This window comes from Oryzias latipes, chromosome 2, assembly GCF_053564925.1.
Source record: "Oryzias latipes strain Hd-rR chromosome 2, Olatipes_Hd-rR_3.1".
Classification (NCBI taxonomy): domain Eukaryota; kingdom Metazoa; phylum Chordata; class Actinopteri; order Beloniformes; family Adrianichthyidae; genus Oryzias; species Oryzias latipes.
In genome coordinates, this window is record NC_136238.1 from 35258312 (window position 1) to 35276047 (window position 17736).

The 17736-nt window shown below is 44.2% G+C and overlaps 1 protein-coding gene across 6 annotated transcripts; it reads right to left on the reverse strand.

The window, feature by feature from the left end:
• Positions 1-850: 850 nt before the first annotated feature.
• Positions 851-15969, reverse strand: LOC144986751 (NLR family CARD domain-containing protein 3-like). 6 transcript variants are annotated; one of them, XM_078934704.1, is made up of 13 exons: positions 15408-15969; positions 13762-13860; positions 13581-13679; positions 13404-13508; positions 12195-12278; positions 11970-12048; positions 11610-11808; positions 9844-11470; positions 9631-9801; positions 9367-9540; positions 6982-7158; positions 5769-5942; positions 851-2170 (listed from the first exon to the last, which is right to left on the reverse strand). In XM_078934704.1, the coding sequence occupies exons 2-13, from the start codon at positions 13833-13835 to the stop codon at positions 2152-2154; spliced, it is 2982 nt and encodes a 993-aa protein (XP_078790830.1). In that variant the 5' UTR covers positions 13836-13860; positions 15408-15969; the 3' UTR covers positions 851-2151. The 6 variants fall into 6 exon arrangements, with proteins under 6 accessions (XP_078790830.1, XP_078790821.1, XP_078790850.1 ...); XM_078934695.1 differs by having other exon boundaries at positions 9631-11470; XM_078934724.1 differs by lacking the exon at positions 12195-12278 and having other exon boundaries at positions 9631-11470; positions 15453-15969.
• Positions 15970-17736: the final 1767 nt, after the last annotated feature.

A 17736-nucleotide genomic window follows, 5' to 3' on the forward strand; every position in this document is an offset into this window, starting at 1 on the left:
AGCAAAAAAAAAGTATTCAGCACAGCTCAGGGATCTGGAGCTCCATTCATGCATGGAGTTGGGGAGAACTCCTCCTTGAGCAACAAGCTGGTCTAGTTTCTCCAGCAATCCTCAATCTGAAAAAAAGACAATGATAAACTTTAAAAGCAAATCTCTTTTTCTTTCATTTTAGGATGGAAAGTCCAGAAAGAATATTGTGGACCTGAAGATGCTTTGATCTAAACGCTTTAGACTCGTAAGAGGATTGTCCCACTTGTTTGACGGTTGCCCACAAAAAGCAGTTTTTAATCTCATCTCAGACTTACTTTAATTTCAGGTTACTTTCCTGGAGAAAAAACACTTTACTTCCTGGTTTCATTGACAGCAAATGTTCCTAAAGATCTGACCCCCTTAAAGCTCCAATAGCAGCTCAGCAGAAACTCTGATCTTTCTTGATGTGGAGGGGCGGAGCCTAAAGAGGAAGCATCTTTCTGCAGGTGGGGCTGCAGCTTTGGGCATGTTTTCCAACTCTTTAGCTTCTGCTGTTCATGGAGTCGTGTCCCTCTGTTCTTGGAAAGGAGAAACGTGCAGAGAACTTTTCCCATTTCCACTCCCTCCTTTCAGCTGCTGCCCACTGTTCCCCTCTGAATCAGGAGGGAGGAGCTCTCATCTGTTCTGCCCACCCCCATCTAGAAAGACATCAGCACCACTTGAACATCCCAAAGCTCTTTTCCAACCCATTTCTACTGAGAAGGAACCAAACACATGAAGATTAGAACAGTTGGAACAGGATGAGGGGGAAGGCTAAAGATTCAAGTCTGTTAGTGAGTCAAAGATAGAATGAAGACAGAAATCAATAGAAAACACAGAGTTGATTCAAAAGAGCATTTATTAGATCCAAACAGGCTGCAGGAATTTTACAGACAGCTTTCAGTTTGATGCCTTTTGACACTAAGATGCAGTTCTGCAAACAGCCAGCAGGTGTCTCCCTTCTCCCTCCTGCTTCAATGCAGTTGATGTTGTTGCAGCAGCTGCATCAAAGTGATTCTCTGCATCCAGAGGCTGTCATTCCTCACTAAGATCCACTCTGTTCATTCATGTCCTCTGGAGAAAACAGGCTTTATGCTCAGAAAGTTTCTACTAGTTTAGACATTCTAGAAAACGAGGAGATTCTACTGGATTCAGATGAAACTTCTTTAAAACTGCAGCTAAAAATGCTGTCAGCATGAAAAAGAACAGAGTTTTACCCACAAAACACCAAAGAAAAAGGAAGTTCAGTCAGAAAACTGTGGAAAACATCAATCAAAGCAAAACTCTGAGTCTTTCAAACTGCACGAGTCAATATTTGATCATCAACAGAACAGAGATGATAGAAAAATGATTCAACTGAGAGACTTTTGTTCACTAACTGAGATCAGACGGGATTTCTGCTCCAAAAACTGACTTCAAAGGACTTGAATCCAAATCAGTGAGTCATGTGACCACAGCGTTTGTCCGTGTCTCCACTATGAACATTCTGGTCACATGACCATGTTGGAGGTTTCTGAATGAAACTATGTGTTTGTTTGTCAATGAGAGTTTCTGGAGAACAGAAATCAAGTGTGAAACATCTGGAACCAGAATCTTGTGATCCAGAGTTCTGGTTCTGTCCCTGTTCCAAAGACAGAACCAGGAACCAACGCCTGACCCACACATAGATCTATGTCATCCAGAAATGTTCTGTCTGATCAATGATTCCCTCAATCCTTGATTGTTCCATCCCAAACTCACATCTGTCCATCAAATGTAGATAAAGGAAGAAAGTGATGATCTAGAAAAGAATCTGTTTGTCTGCAGATTTGTTTTTCTCCAGATCCTGGAGCTGCTGAACATCTGAATCCAACCCATGTTTCAGATCAACACTCCAAGTTAGAATGAGAAGAGGAAGTGCAGTTCTCCATCAGTCCACCGGGGAAACTGCAGCACAATAACTGTCCACTTGATGCTGAGAGAGACAGTGGAGCTGATCTCAGATCAGTTCCTGCTGCAGCTCTGACACTCATCTCCACTTCCTCTGATTCCTCCATCACTCTGCTCTCCACCTCCCAGGAACACCGTCCAGTCACAACATCTCTGCAGACCAGCTGCTGCTGCTGCTCCTCTCTGCTCCTCCAGGAGGAACATCAAGTCTCATCAGCCCCATCCCTTCCACCTGCAGAGAGAAATGAGAGAGACACACTGCATGAAAAGAACCAGAATCTATAAGTATCTGTTGGGGATACTCTCTTAAATATCCAAAGTATCTGGACCATTTCTGGTGCATATTCAGACAGGCAGCATATCTGAAGATATCCATACAGAAGATACTGGTTGTGTCTTATTTTGGTCATATACAAGTTCTGAATGTGACCCAAAGTCATATCAGTAAATATACTGAAGAATGTATCGTGTATCTTGTAGCATTTCTGAATCATATCCTCCGTTGTTACCATTTGCCGTATTTTTTGACATGCTATATTACTATGATACTGCATTAGAACATGTATTGTCTCTGGATATTAAATGTATCACTTGTTTGATATGCGTCTTCCCTGGTAATATATGTGCACAATATAATTTATAAGCACATATTTTTTCCAGACATATATTGTTTATGGCAAATTTGAATTACACATCTGATGTGTTAACTGTTTGCTCTGCACTTATATTTTCCCACAAATGGTTAAAAAAAATTGAGGTTTTACAGGTGTCAGAAGTACAGTGACCAAAAATATAAACGCAACACTTTTGTTATTGCTCCCATTTTTTATGGCATGAACTCAAAGATGTGAAACATTTTCCACATACACAAAATAACCAGTTCTCTGAAATATTGTTCACAAATCTGTCTAAATCTGTGATAGTGAGCACTTCTCCTTTGCCAAGACAATCCATCGCACCTCACAGGTGTGTCATATCAAGATGCTGATTAGAAAGCATGATTATTGCACAGGTGTGCCTTAGACTGGCCACAAGAAAAGGCCACTCTGAAATCTTCAGTTGTATCTCAGAGCACAATGCCACAGATGTCGCAAGTTTTGAGGGAGCGTGCAATTGGCATGCTGATAGCAGGAATGTCCACCAGAGCTGTTGCTAGGGAATTGAATGTCCATTTCTGTCCATAAGCTGTCTCCAAAGGCATTTCCGAGATTTTGGCAGCACATCCAACCGGCCTCACAACCGCAGACCACGTGTAACCACACCAGCCCAAGACCTCCACATCCAGCATGTCCACCTCCAAGATCGTCTGAGACCAGCCACTCGGACAGGTGCTGAAACAATCGGTTTGCATAACCACAGAATTTCTGCACAAACTGTCAGAAACCGTCTCAGGGAAGCCCATCTGCATGCTCGTCGTCCACATCGAGGTCTCAACCTCACTCCAGTTCGTCGTTGTTACCGACTTGATTGCTCACAAGCGATGGCGTCTGGCACGTTGGAGAGGTGTTCTCTTCACGGATGAATGCCAGTTTACACTGTTCAGGGCAGATGGCAGACAGCGTGTGTGGTGTCGTGTGGGTGAGCGGTTTTCTGATGTCAATGTTGTGGATCGAGTAGCCCATGGTGGTGGTGGGGTTATGGTATGGGCAGGCATCTGTTATGGGCGAAGAACACAGGTGCATTTCATTGATGGCATTTTGAATGCATAGAGATACTTTGACGAGATCCTGGGGCCCATTGTTGTGCCGTACATCCAACAATATCACCTCATGTTGCAGCTTGATAATGCACGGCCCCATGTTGCAAGCATCTGTACACAATTCTTGGAAGCTGAAAACAAGCTGAAAACATCCCAGTTCTTGCATGGCCAGCATAATCTCCGGACATGTCACCCATTGAGCATGTTTGGGATGGGTTAGGATCAGCGTATACGACAGCGTGTTCCAGTTCCTGCCAATATCCAGCAACTTCGCACAGCCATTGAAGAAGAGTGGACCAACATTTCACAGGCCACAATAGACAACCTGATCAACTCTATGCGAAGGAGATGTGTCGCACTTCATGAGGCAAATGGTGGTCACACCAGATACTGACTGGTTGTCTGAGTGCCCTGACCCCCTCAATAAAACAAAACTGAAGATTTCAGAGTGGCCTTTTCTTGTGGCCAGTCTAAGGCACACCTGTGCAATAATTATGCTGTCTAATCAGCATTTTGATATGGCACACCTGTGAGGTGGAATGATTGTCTTGGCAAAGGAGAAGTGCTCACTATCACAGATTTAGACAGATTTGTGAACAATATTTCAGAGAACTGGTTATTTTGTGTATGTGGAAAATGTTTCACATCTTTGAGTTCATACCATAAAACATTTGAGCAATAACAAAAGTGTTGCGTTTATATTTTTGGTTAGTGTATTTACAAGTCAAAATTTGATTGAGATATACAGTAATATCCTCATTGCATCATCAAAGGTGTAAATACAATGGCACTTTGGGCATACAAAAAATGTTGTAAGTTCATTTTCAAGAGCCAATTGAATGAATAATTTATGACGGACTCAAGGCCCAAATGACAAGACCATAAAAACAAACAGAGCCAACATTCATTCATAGAGAGTATATAACAATGTTAGGATCAATAGAAGAACCAGGCAAAACACAAATTATAAACTGAAGAACAATTTTCTGCTTATTGATCTGCGTAAATCTGGTGGCTTGTGCACACTTCCCCGTATTTTATTTATTTATGTTTTTTTCTAGAACTTTATTGATTACAAAGATCCAATACAAAAAAGGAATAAGTAGCTAGTAGCTGCCGTTAGCTTCCGAATCGGTATCAGCCGGAGCCGCAGATGAGCTGCTCTGTCTGAGTCGTGTTACCGTCTGTTCCCTGGAGACTCACCAAACAGCATGAAGAGCAGCGCGCAGACCTGCGTGGCCACAATGACCAGCAGCGTGAGGCAGACGCGCGAATAGCTTCAGTGATTCCTTATAACACAGTCAAAAGGAAATGCAGTCTAATCGACACACAGACCCACCAATCATCACGCAGAAGCTCGGAGTCCGGGCCAGCCCACTCCCCATTCACCCCCAGAGACGCTGAGTGTCCGTAGGCAAAACATAATCGCAGAAATTATCCAATGACCGTCTAGTTTCGAAACGCTGGTAAAGCAAGGCAGCCCCATTGAAGTCCATGGACGCTGGGCTTCTAAAGGGAAATTTACGGTGACGCTATGGGATTGTATGAGAAGGAAATCGAGTCAGCCAACCTGCTATATGTAACCGATTCTGAACGAACTCGTCTTTGAGATGAACGTTTTTTAACGCATTTTTAGTCAATAAAAAGTTAACACAACACAATAGTACATATTTGACCATTAATTTTCTGACATAAGGGAAGCTGGGCTTCCCTTGCAGTCTTAAAGAAAGAGTGACCTGAGCCGATAAGTAGGTAAAACTTTCAATCAGATTGAAACAGTATTACAGAGGCTGAATGACCTGTTCTGTAAATCTCTGGATTCTGGGGGATTTTGCGCAAGTGATGAAGGAGTGTCTCCTGATCCTGGTCCGTCAGTCAGTGATGCAGCACAGCAGCAGAAAGAGCAGCAGGAGCTTCAGTCCTGTTCAGAGCAGCAGCTTCCTGTCATCTTCACCTGTTGGAGCTTCTGCTGCTCTGATTGGCTGACTGTTGTCCTGAAGCCTGTCATCATTCTCCTCAGAGCTTCACTGAGAAGCTGCAGCTTCACAGGAAACTCTGCATCTTTGCTCTCAGACTAACTTTAGGACCAAACATCTGGAAGCAGCTGGACTGACTCCAACCCTCTACTGACCTCAGAGTCTGCAGTTTGGAATTTGGACTCTCCACCAGATCCTGGAACTGCTGAACATCTGAAGACTGAAGGTTGTTCAAGCTCAAGTCCAGTTCTGTCAGGTGGGACGGGTTGGACTTCAGAGATGAGGCCATTGATGCACAGCTGGTCTTTGACAAACTGCAGCCATACAGCCTGAATCCAGAACAAAGAGTTGAGTTTAAAGACAAAGTTCATGTTTTTCATCCTTCACTTCTTCTAAAGAGTTCAGAGCCAAAGAAGACCAGAAAGTTCAGAAAAAGTCCAAAGATGTGAAGCAACAGCAGCAGATCAGAAGAGTCCAGCAGAACCAGAGAAGAAGAACATTCAGGAACATTCAGGACAACATGCAGCTGCTTCAGGAAAGAAGTCCAGATGTGTGAAAGTCAAACATCAGCCTGTGGCTGCATCCAAACCAACTGATGTTTCTGCACCAACAGCAGAAAAAGTCCACTTCCTCTTTCTGCTCAGCTCTTCTCCAAACAGCACTGAATCATGGGAGAATTTCAGCAGCTTGATGCTGGAAAGTCTTCATCCCAGTTTTCAGGAGATGATCTTCCAGTCCTTCTCTGCTGCAGCCCTTCAAGCAGAGACTTTCAGCTCCAACAGATCAAAGCAGAGAGAAGAAGGAAGTGATGAGGAAGAGTCAGCAGCAAATGTTGGACATTGATCCCTGATCCATGACTTCAGCTCTGAATGAAGAGTCAGAAGCTGCTGGGAGCTTTGATGGATGATGTGATGATGTTTGTGGATGAAAAGGTGAGGATGTTTGTGGAGGATGTGTCTGTCAGAGCAGCATCCAGCTGCAGCATGACTCTGTCACTGTCTGCTCACAAACATCAGCCGCTGGACTCTCAGCTGCATCTGCTGAAACACAGCAGCAGGACTCAGAGTGCATGTGAGCGTGCACGGCTGCTTCTTCTGCACTTGCTGTAAAGGAGTCTGTTGGAGCAAAGACACAAAGAAGAGCTGATGGCTGCAAGCAGAACTTTGTGGAGCACAAATGTCAGCAGACAGCTTTGAAACAAGCAGCTGCAGGAAGAAAAGAAGAAGTTCTTCTGAAGATCTTTGAAGAGAACAAGCAGCTGCAGGAAGATGCTGCTGCAGATCAGAATCTGGACATTTCTGCTCACTGTGGGTCAACACAACTTTGTCATCATATTGATCTGAACACAACTGAAACATGGAGTCTGACCTCAGAGTCTGCAGTCTGCAGTCTGGACTCTCCAGAAAACCACACAGATGAAGAACCCCTGAATCCTGCAGGTTCTTGTTGCAACTCAGGTCCAGTTCTGTCAGGTTGGACGGGTTTTTCTTCAGAGCTGAGACCAGAACTTCACAGCTGATCTCTGACAAACTGCAGTTCTTCAACCTGAAATCAGACAGAAAAGTGTGTTCAAGAGCAGTGATGCAGGTGGAGGTTCAGGAATTTGACATTATATTATATTATTGACATTATATTATTTTCACGGTTAGGTAATTTCTTTTGGATTTTGACCCAAAAACATAAAGGTTACTGAAAACTGACACTTGCAAAATAATTTCTCATTTGAAATATGGAACAAAACAAAAAAAAAACTCATGACCAGGACTGCTGCTGAACTAGTTCAGATATTTACGGCACATTTGATGGGAGAGAAATGACAGAGCAATGCAATATTTGAGTGTCTGAAGATCACAGACACAACAAGAGTCTGAAGAATCAAAGTCAACAGATCATTCTGGTTTAAAGTGGGAATCTTCAATTAGAGATCAGATTTCCACAGCTGTGACAGAATCAATGTTTCCCCTTGAACTGCTGAAGTTTCCATGAGGTTCTACACAGATTCAGATGAAAACTGAAGAGGACAGAAAAGAAAAGCATTCAGTTGTTTCATGGAAAGATACTGCAGACACTAAACACTCAAAAGCACATTTAGAAACTTGTTGAAGTGTTGGATTTCATGTAGGAGTTTTGGAAAACAAACTATTGGAAGTGTGGAAAAATCCAGGTCAGCATGAAGTTTGTCTGCAGAAATTCAAAGATGTTCACCACAAGAACAGAATGAAGCAGAGCTAAACTTTCCTTTCTCTCTTCATCCTGACCGGAAAAAGCAGGTTTTGCAGAAAAACAGCTGAAAAAGTCTTTAGTTCTCCTCTGAAAGCATTTCCAGACATCTCTAAACTGTAGAGGGGCCTTGAAAAACATGAGGATCCACAGGGCCCAAAATGTCTGAATGTGGTTAGGATTAGGGTTATTATGGCCCGCAGCAGTCACAGACTGTGACACAACCTTGATTCTACAATAACCAAAGAAGTTTTATTGACCTTGGGAAAAGGCCGCCATCTTGAATTTTCAAAAAAAGCACCTTTAGTAATGGATACAAACGTAAACTCGTCCTAGGGATTTTTATCGATCTTCTTGAAACTTCTTGGGCATCAATGGCAAGCTACTGTGGACAAAATGTTGGAATTAGAAGTTGAAGAATTTGAAAGGCGGGCTGCACGGTGGCGCAGTGGTTAGCTCACAGCAAGAAGGCCCCCGGTTCAAGTCCCGGCTGGGGGACATGAAAAACACAACATCAATGGGGGACCTTTCTGTGTGGAGTTTGCATGTTCTCTCCGTGCATGCATGGGTTTTCTCCGGGATCTCCGGCTTCCTCCCACCGTCCAAAAACATGCTTCATAGGTTGATTGGCAACTCTAAATTGTCCATAGGTGTGAGTGTGAGAGTGAATGGATGTGTGATTGAGGATATCTACCCTGCGACAGACTGGCGACCAGTCCAGGGCATCCCTTGCCTACGCCCAAGTGGCTGGGATAGGCTCCGGCAACCCCGTGACACAGAATGGGAAAAACGGTCAAGATGATGAATGAAAGAATTTGAAAGGCGTGCACGTGGCAAATTCGCAACTGACTCTGCTAAAAAAAAAAAAAAAAAAATTTTTTTTAAGAATCCGCTAACGAAACCCTGTTAACTTTGTCGGGTATATCCAACCAAAGTTTTGAAATCATGACGTGATGGGGACACGACACACGGTTTGGCGGCCATTTTGTTCCAAAATCTGCCATTTTGATATTTTCGCGGTTTTCGAGCGATTTTCACGAAATTTGACTCGCATGTCCCAAGCGTAAGTCTAAAATCACCTATGGAGTTTCGTCGACCATTGATCTCGGGAAAAGGCCGCCATCTTGGTTTTTCTATAAAAAACACCTTTGCCACCGGATTCAAACGTAAACTTGTCTTTGGAATTTTCATCGATCGTCTTGAAACTTTTTGGGCATCAATGGCAAGCTACTGTAGAAAAAATGTTGGAATCAGTAGTTGTAGATTTTGAACAGCATGCGCGTGGCAAACTAGCAAAGTGGCGCACCGTTACAACGCCAATGTTTTTCAATGGAGCGTGGAAGGCGGGTTGCGTCTGCGGGCCATACAACGCCGCTTGAGGCTTTAATTTTCTTTTCTAGGGTGGTTTTGCTTTTACTTCTATGCAACAGTCCTCTGCCGTTTCGTCTGCACTGTTGTCTATTTAACACTTTCTCCAAAAAAGAGAAAAACAGACAGAACTTGGACAGAATCAACAGTTGGATGAAACCTGACCTGAGAGTCTCCAGTTTACAGTCTGGACTCCCCAGTCCAGCTGACAATATCTCCACTTCTGAATCCTGCAGGTTGTTGGAACTCAGGTCCAGAACTCTGAGTCTGGAGGACTGAGAGCTGATAACTGAAGATAGAGCTTCACAGCTTCTCTCTGACAGATTACAGCCTCTTAGTCTGAAAAAAACAAAACAAAGACAGATAGCAGTTATGAAAACTTCCATGTTTCCACTCAGATTCATCTGTTCAATGAAGATGAGTTCTTACAGAGCTTTGTTGGAGGCTTTGATCACTGGCAGCAGCCTCAGAAGAGCCTCCTCTGAAGCAGAGTATTTCTGCAGGTCAAACTCTTCCAGATCTTCTTCTGATGACAGTAAGATGAATACCAGAGCAGACCACTGAGCAGGAGAAAGTTTTTCTGTGGAGAGATGTCCTGACCTCTGAGCAGGAGACAGTTTATCTGTGGAGAGACGTTCTGACCTCAGGAACTGTTGGATCTCCTCCACTGGAGGACTATCGTTCAGTTCATTCAGACAGTGGAACAGGTTGATGCTTTTCTCTGCAGACAGATTCTTACTGATCTTCTTCTTGATGAACTGGACTGTTTCCTGATTGGTCTGTGAGCTACTTCCTGTCTGAGTCAGCAGACCTCGCAGGAGACTCTGATTGGTCTGCAGTGAAAGACCCAGGAGGAAGCGGAGGAACAAGTCCAGGTGTCCGTTCGGACTCTCTAAGGCCTTCTTCACAGCACTCTGGTAGAACTGGACTGAGCTGTTTTGAAAATGAAAAGAAGACCAATACTTTTTCTGTTGTTCTTCTTCCATGAGGTTGAGTCCAGAAGTGATGAAGGTCAGGTGGACATGAAGAGCAGCCAGAAACTCCTGAACACTCAGATGGATGAAGCAGAAGACCTTGTCCTGGTACAGGCCTCTCTCCTCTCTAAAGATCTGTGTGAACACTCCGGAGTACACTGATGCTGCTCTGATATCGATGCCACACTCTGTCAGGTCGGATTCATAGAAGATCAGGTTTCCTTTCTGCAGTTGCTCAAAAGCCAGTTTTCCCAGAGACTCCATCATCTTCCTGCTCTCTGGACTCCAGTGAGGATCTGTCTCAGCTCCTCCATCATACTTGACCTTCTTGACTTTGGCCTGAACCACCAGGAAGTGGATGTACATCTCAGTCAGGCTCTTGGGTAGCTCTCCTCCCTCTCTGCTCTTCAGCAGATCCTCCAGAACTGTAGCAGTGATCCAGCAGAAGACTGGGATGTGGCACATGATGTGGAGGCTTCTGGATCTCTGGATGTGGGAGATGATCCTGCTGGCCTGCTCTTCATCTCTGAACCTCTTCCTGAAGTACTCCTCCTTCTGTGGATCATTGAACCCTCTGACCTCTGTCACCATGTCAACATATCCCGGAGGGATCTGATTGGCTGCTGCAGGTCGTGTGGTTATCCAGAGGCGAGCAGAGGGAAGCAGGTTCCCCCTGATGAGGTTTGTCAGCAGATCAGCCACTGAGGTGGACTTTCTAGGGTCATTCAGGATCCGAGTCTTGTGGAAGTCCAGAGGAAGTCGACACTCATCCAGACCATCAAAGATGAAGATGACCTGGAAGTCTTCAAAGCTGCAGATTCCTGCTTGTTTGGTTTCAGGGAAGAAGTGATGAACAAGTTCCACCAAGCTTGACTTCTCCTCTTTCAGCACATTCAGCTCTTTGAAAGTGAATGGAAATGTGAAGCTGAGGTTCTGGTTGGCTTTGCCTTCAGCCCAGTCCAGAGTGAACTTCTGTGTTAAGACTGTTTTCCCGATGCCAGCCACTCCCTTAGTCATCACGGTTCTGATTGGTTCTGGTCTTCCAGCTGGGAGTTGGAAGAGCTCTTCTTGTCTGATGCTTGTTTCTGCTCTGTCTGCTTTCCTGGATGCTGCTTCAATCTGTCTGACCTCATGTTCTTCATTCAGCTCTCCTCTTCCTCCCTCTGTGATGAAGAGCTCTGTGTAGATCTCATTCAGAAAGGTTGGGTTTCCTGCTTTAGCCATCCCCTCAAACAAACACTGGAACCTCTTCTTCAGACCAGATTGGACTTCATGTCGACAAACTGCAGCAGATCCTGAAAAAAGACAACAAACAGTGAATCATTTCTCTGCAGGCCTGAATGATGAGGGTTTGAATCCCTGTGGTTCCATGTGTTCAGACATCAGTAAATCTTCATTTCTCAGCAGCTGAAACCTTCAGAGAAATCCTCTTACTGCTCTGCAGTCCATCAGCCAGCTCCTCCTGCTTCATTCTCCTCGGGAAGTTCACTGTGATCTTCATCAGTGACTCTCTGCTGCTCCTCTGCTCTTCATCTTCATCCTCCAGCTCCTCCTCATCCTCCCTGTGACTCAGAAGCTTCTGGATCTTCTTCAGCTCCTTCTTGACAAAAGTGACAATGTTGTCCTCCAGCAGCTGCAACAGAATTCCAGATGAATGAGCCAATCAGAGTGAAGTCATGAAGACAAACATCAGCTCCATGTTGGACACACTGACAGTCCACTGGTGTCCAAAGTGCAGCATGGAGACGACTGTGGACAGAATGATGGGAAAGTAGTTGTTGTTCATGTACAGACCAGAAAGATGGAGTCCAGCTGTGTTTGATGCTGCTGGACAGACGGACCACTGGAAGTCTCTGAGCTCTGCTGGTCCAGTCTGTGGAGAATCAGCAACAATTAGCTTTATTCTTTCTGTACACACCAAGACTAACGCAATGAAGATATAAATGTTTGTGAGAGAGTCAAAAACTTGTTGGAATGAAAAAATTTCTCTCATTTGACGCAGTTTCAACATTTACATACATAAAATCACCCATTGACTGGTCACTCCTGAAGGAAACACAGCTGGGTTCAGATCCAGATCCAGTTCTGAGTCTCTGATGGATCCTGATAGAAAAACACTTATTTTATTAGAAGTGAGTTTCTTTCATGATGGTGTTTGATGAGTTCTTTTGGATTTGGATCATCTCAGATCATAAATGCATCATGAATGCTGTGGTTTCCAGAACAGCAATGATTCCAACGTTAGTTTTGACTCACAGATGAATCAGAGTTACAGAAAACTGGATCATTGATTCTCATTTAGACCAGAAGAAAATGAAGAATTTAACGTTTGAGTTTGTTGATGAGACAAAGAAAAACTTATATTTACAATTTTTATGGACACCAACCATTATGCATTAATATTTTATAATTTCTGCGGTTAACGATAACATTAACTTTATTCAAGACTTTCATTAAAATATTTGACTAAGCTGTTTCTTTTCTAATCCAAACATTAGTTCAAATCAGAAAATATTAAAAGATTCATTTCTGTTTAAAGTTTCTCCAACATCTCTGCTCTTAGACTCACAGATCTTCTCTGATCTTCTTCAGATTTAGATCAAAGCTCTGCTGTCTGTTTGGGATTATGAACTCTCAGTCATCGCTTTTCTTCAACAACTTTCTCTGAGGTTCCTGAGCTCTAGAGGACACTTTGACTTGGTCTGATCTTTAAAACCATTATGAAGCAGAAGAAGAGAAATGACACAAAGTGGGAGGAGCCAACGTGTTAGTCAGAAATGCTTCAAACACTTTGAACTTCTGTAGTTCAGTGAACTACAGAAGTTCAGTTTGTGCTTTGGTTGATAAGCACCCTATTATCTGGAATGATGTAGAAAATCCCAGAGAACAAAAATGTAGAAATTCTGATAGCAGAAAGTCAAACTAGAACAATGTGATGTTTGGAAAGCATGAAAATCTGAATCCTAGGAGTCTGCAGTGATTCTTCTCATTAGACTGGAGCTGCTGTCAGTCAGAGTCAGCAGTCAACATGTTTTCTTCTCCAACATCTCTGATGTCTCTCAGAGACTCTCAGAAGACTCAACTGAAAAGATCTCATCACACACATGATGCTCCAAGTGAGTCTGATCAGAGAGATCCAGAACTGAACCAGACCTCCAGTCCTTCATCTGAAAACGGTTGATCATCTGAACTAGAATCCAGCCTCCAAAAACTCTGACAAACACTCACTGTTCCACTCCTAGATGGATGTCCTTGAAGTCTGGATTCCAGTTCTTTGACCAGTCACTCTTGAAGGACCCACAGTTGGATCCAGATCCAGGTCCAGGTTGATTCCTGTGTAGAATGAAGGTTGCTGGTGTGAGTGCTGAGCTCTGACATGCTCCTTTAACTCTGAAAAACACTCACTGTTCCACTCCTGGACTGATGTCTTTGAAGTCTGGATTCCAGTTCTTTGACCAGTCACTCTTGAAGGACCCACAGCTGGATCCAGGTCCAGGTTGGTTCCTGTGTATAATGAAGGTTGCTGGTGTGAGTCCTGAGCTCTGACATGGAGAAGATCATGGACAGTTGGAGATGTTCATCTTACCTCTGAGCTTTGCTCTGGTTGTCATGGTTACCACCTCTGCTTTTAGAGGGAGGGGCTCCCTCCTGTGTTTCCATTAAACCACTGAGTACTAGGACTGCCCTAAAAAACAATACTTTTATGAGAAAAAGTATTTCACACTGCTGCCAGAAATCCACTTCCTGTGGGTCAAGAATCTTCTTCTGAAGACGTCCAGTGTCCTGAAATTCTCTTTAATGTCCTTCAACTTATCATAAAACAATGTCCACTCACTAAAAGTCTTAGTATTTCCTTGTTTGTTAAAATGATTCTGAATGAAAGACTGTTTCCTAGTCTTTTCTTAGCAACAAGACTATTACTTTATCAATGGAAGACTTTCATTCCCATGTAAAGAATTTATTCTACTGTATTTATCCCACATTTGTTCTCTGCCGAAATCATCCCCTGGGGGAGCGGTCAGAACCGTGCTCAGGAGGCAATAGCGGCAAAGGTTTGGCCCAAGGGCCCCGATTGGGTGATGTTCATTGCTTGCCCTTGATATGGTAATTGCCCCCAGTTCCATTGTTCATTCCCCTCCGGGAATCAAACCCTAGTTTCCTGCGTGGCAGCCTCTCACATGACCAACCCATTCATTCATTTTCTGTACCGTTTTTCCCTTTCCGGCCACTTGTGGGCGAAGGCAGGGGACGCCCTGGACAGGTCGCCAGTCTGTCGCAGGGTAGAATGTCCTCAATCACACACCCATTCACTCTCACACCTAGGGACAATTTAGAGTTGCCAGTTAACCTATGAAGCATGTTTTTGGACGGTGGGAGGAAGCCAGAGACCCCGGAGACCCTGGAGAGAACCCACGCATGCACGGGGAGAACATTGATGTTGATTTTTCACGTCCATCAGCTGGGACTTGAACCGGAGGCCTTCTTGCTGTGAGGCAAGAGCGCTAACCACTGCGCCACCGTGCAGCTACAACTCTAACTCTAACTTTATTGTTGTATAATATTGACTCTTACCAACAATCCTACCAGTTTTTTCTCATAATTGTACAAGTTTATTCTGATATTTATTTATTTGAACTCTCAAAGTTCAAATGATTGAACTAGAAAAACTAGACAGACAGCTCTCTGCTAAAAAGAGTTAAGACACACCCAGGAGGATCACAACAACTAAAGTTTAGGGTCAGTGCAGACTAACAGCAGATTGAAAACAACCATTTAAGAGATGAAAACTAGAATTTATATTTGGTGAAGAAAAGCAGAAAAATCTTTGTTTTCATCAAATAATGCCTCATGGTCTCTCTGCTACAAACATTTCTATTCTAGGATGTTTGTCTGATGGAATCTGAGAGAACATGAACATAGAATGAGGAAATATGACTCTACTGAGTTCCAGCTCACAGTTACCTGGAACTGTAAACTATTACTTTAGTAATGAGTTCACACACAGACTTGGATGGAGGAGAACAGGAAGGTTTGGAGAGAGAAATGAAAAAAGCTGATTGTTGTTGACTTGATGAAGAAGAGTCCTCCATGTTGTTGATCAGTAATAAACAATGATGAAGCTTTGGAAACAGCAGAGTGATGAGAGTTTGCAGAGAAAGAAGAAGATCTTCTCCAAACATTCAGAAACAAACAGTCAAGTTAGTGAAGACAAAGTTCCAGAAACAAACTCACTTCAGTTTCTGCAAAGAGATGAAGATGAAGAAGAGTCTCCCTCACCGTGTCAACGCAGCTGCAGCACAGATCACTGACTCACAACCAAGAAGAGTCCACCTGGATGGAGACGGGGCAGCACGGGTGGGCGGGGCAGCACAGGTGGGCGGGGCAGCAGGTGGAACAGCTGAAGGGGAATTTTAATGTCAGATTCAGACTGTGAGCCTTCCTGGAATCAAACCCTCAACCTGCCTGTTGTCTACCAAGTGAACAGCCACTGCTCCACAGTCAGAGGATCAGGATCTGATCAGGTTTTGTCTTGACATGAAAAAAGGGGGCGGGGCTTCTTGTTGGAGGTGAAATGACTGTCAGGAGCTGCAGGATGTTTGTTTCCTGAACTAAAGACAGAGAACAGGTTCAAGAATAAAACCTGACAGCAGCTGAGAGGAGGGGCGGAGCTTCAAGCTGATTGACAGGTTGTTGATCTCAGTGACTGAGAAAGGTGAGGTCATGTGACCTTCTGCATCCAGACGTGCATGAACTCCCCTCATCTGCCATCTACTGACACTGAAGCAGAAACTCCTGATGGAGCTGAAAGGAGGGGCCTGACTATTTCCTGGAAACAGCTCAGACTCAGAGGAACAGAGAGTTTGTTCACATGCAGCTCAGGAAAATGGCTGACAGTGAAGCTGAGAAGCTTTTCTTTCCATGTCTGTTAGAATCACAACGTTTCAAATCCACAAGATCCTAAAAGTGAAGCAGAAACTGAGAAAGGAGCAGATTGAAGTCAGAGTGGGAACAAGTCAGGACAAGCAAAGATTTAATAATCAAAGCCAACGGTGAACCACATTCCTGAAGGCCGTCTGTGTTCCTCAGTAACAGGGCGTGACTGAATGGCTGCAGATTCTGCAGAAGATCAAGGTTTCCTGCAGCTGGATTGAAGGAGTGCTGCCCCCTGGTGGACAGGAACTCAGCAGTGCAGCTTCAGGATGGAGTGGCTTCCAACAGATCAGATCAACGTTCTGCTCTCTGCTAAAGAGGCAGAACGTCTCCTTCTAAGAAGAATCCAGAGTTCCTGATCACAAACATCAACTGAAGCCCAAATCAGAGCTGATCAGACTGCATGGAGCCCAAGCTCCAGAAAAGAGGAGAAAAGAAGAAGTCGTCCACATGAAGCTTCACCTTAGAGGAAAAGAGGAGCTGCTGAACTAAAGTACTCGAGTACTGAGGAAGACTTTCAACCTCTGATGGATTCTGTAGAACATTTGGAACTAGAATGTAGAAAGTGCTTCAGTTCCATCAGCTGTCAGTCTGCAGCAGCTTCATCTGCTGCCTCCATCCTCTCTCTGTGAGTCTCTGCAGAGTTTTTCTGCAGCTGCTGGTTTTTCTGCAGCAGCAGCAGCAGCATCAGAGCCAGAGAGCCAAAGAAAGTGGAAAGTCTGAGAAGGAAGCAGCTCTGAAGCTCTGCAGCTGACGGAGCAGCTTCAGGACTCATGAGGAGGAGCACATGCACGGCTCTGATGCTGCTGAACGTCTGACTGAGATGATCCACATTCAGAAGAGAGTTTCAGAGTGAAAGACGTGTGGAAGAAGAGAATCCTGAAGGTTTCTGTGCAGACATGAACTCAGTCAGAGAGCGTCTGAATGTTGGAGGATCCAGAAGAAACCAGGAGCTCATGAAGGTGGTTCTGTTGGAGCAGAGAGCAGAACTCTGATCCCAGTTTCAGGAACAATGCAGGCTCATGTTCTGGACTGAAGAGTTCTCCTGAAATGTTCTGTTCAGACTTCTTCAGGATCACATCTGTGTGTGAATGTGGAGGTTTGTCTGAACCAAGCTGCAGCTCACTTTGGCCGCCTTTACACTGCATGGTTCAAGTGACCCAATTCCGATTTTCTCCTCTCATTTGGCTAGAATCGGATATGATCGGTGAACGTGTAAGCAGGAAAAAAGCGCATGGATTCCGTTTTTCTCAGATCGGATACAGGCCTCACTCATATGTGGAAATAAATCGGAAACAAATCGGATACGTGTATTTGCGTGTGCCATGTAAGCAGAAAAATCGGATATTCCCCAGTAAATGCGAGTCGTACGTCAGTGACGTCAACTCAGGAGACCACCAACTGAGATCACATGACTTATTAAGGTGCTTTTTGTGCTGATTTTGCTGTCAGCGTGTTACCTTTCAGCCTCAGGCTTCAGACCGTAGTTGGAAACCGCTGTTCCATGACAACCGCAGTCACTAAAGTCCGAAAGAGGTCCGCGGAAGGTGGAAATGCTGCTACGTAGTCCTCAGAACGTCTACGTTTGATAGTATCAGCATTGTATAGTGTAAATGCAAAAATCAGATAC

Excerpts from the sequence above, each read along its gene's own strand:
- LOC144986751 (XM_078934695.1), bottom strand. The coding sequence starts at position 13,835 with ATGGAAACACAGGAGGGAGCCCCTCCCTCTAAAAGCAGAGGTGGTAAC. Across the intron at positions 12,279-13,403 it reads ATCCATCTAGGAGTGGAACA|GATCCATCAGAGACTCAGAA; the intron begins GTGAGTGTTTGT and ends TTTTTCTATCAG. Across the intron at positions 11,471-11,609 it reads GGCTGATGGACTGCAGAGCA|GATCTGCTGCAGTTTGTCGA; the intron begins GTAAGAGGATTT and ends GTCTTTTTTCAG.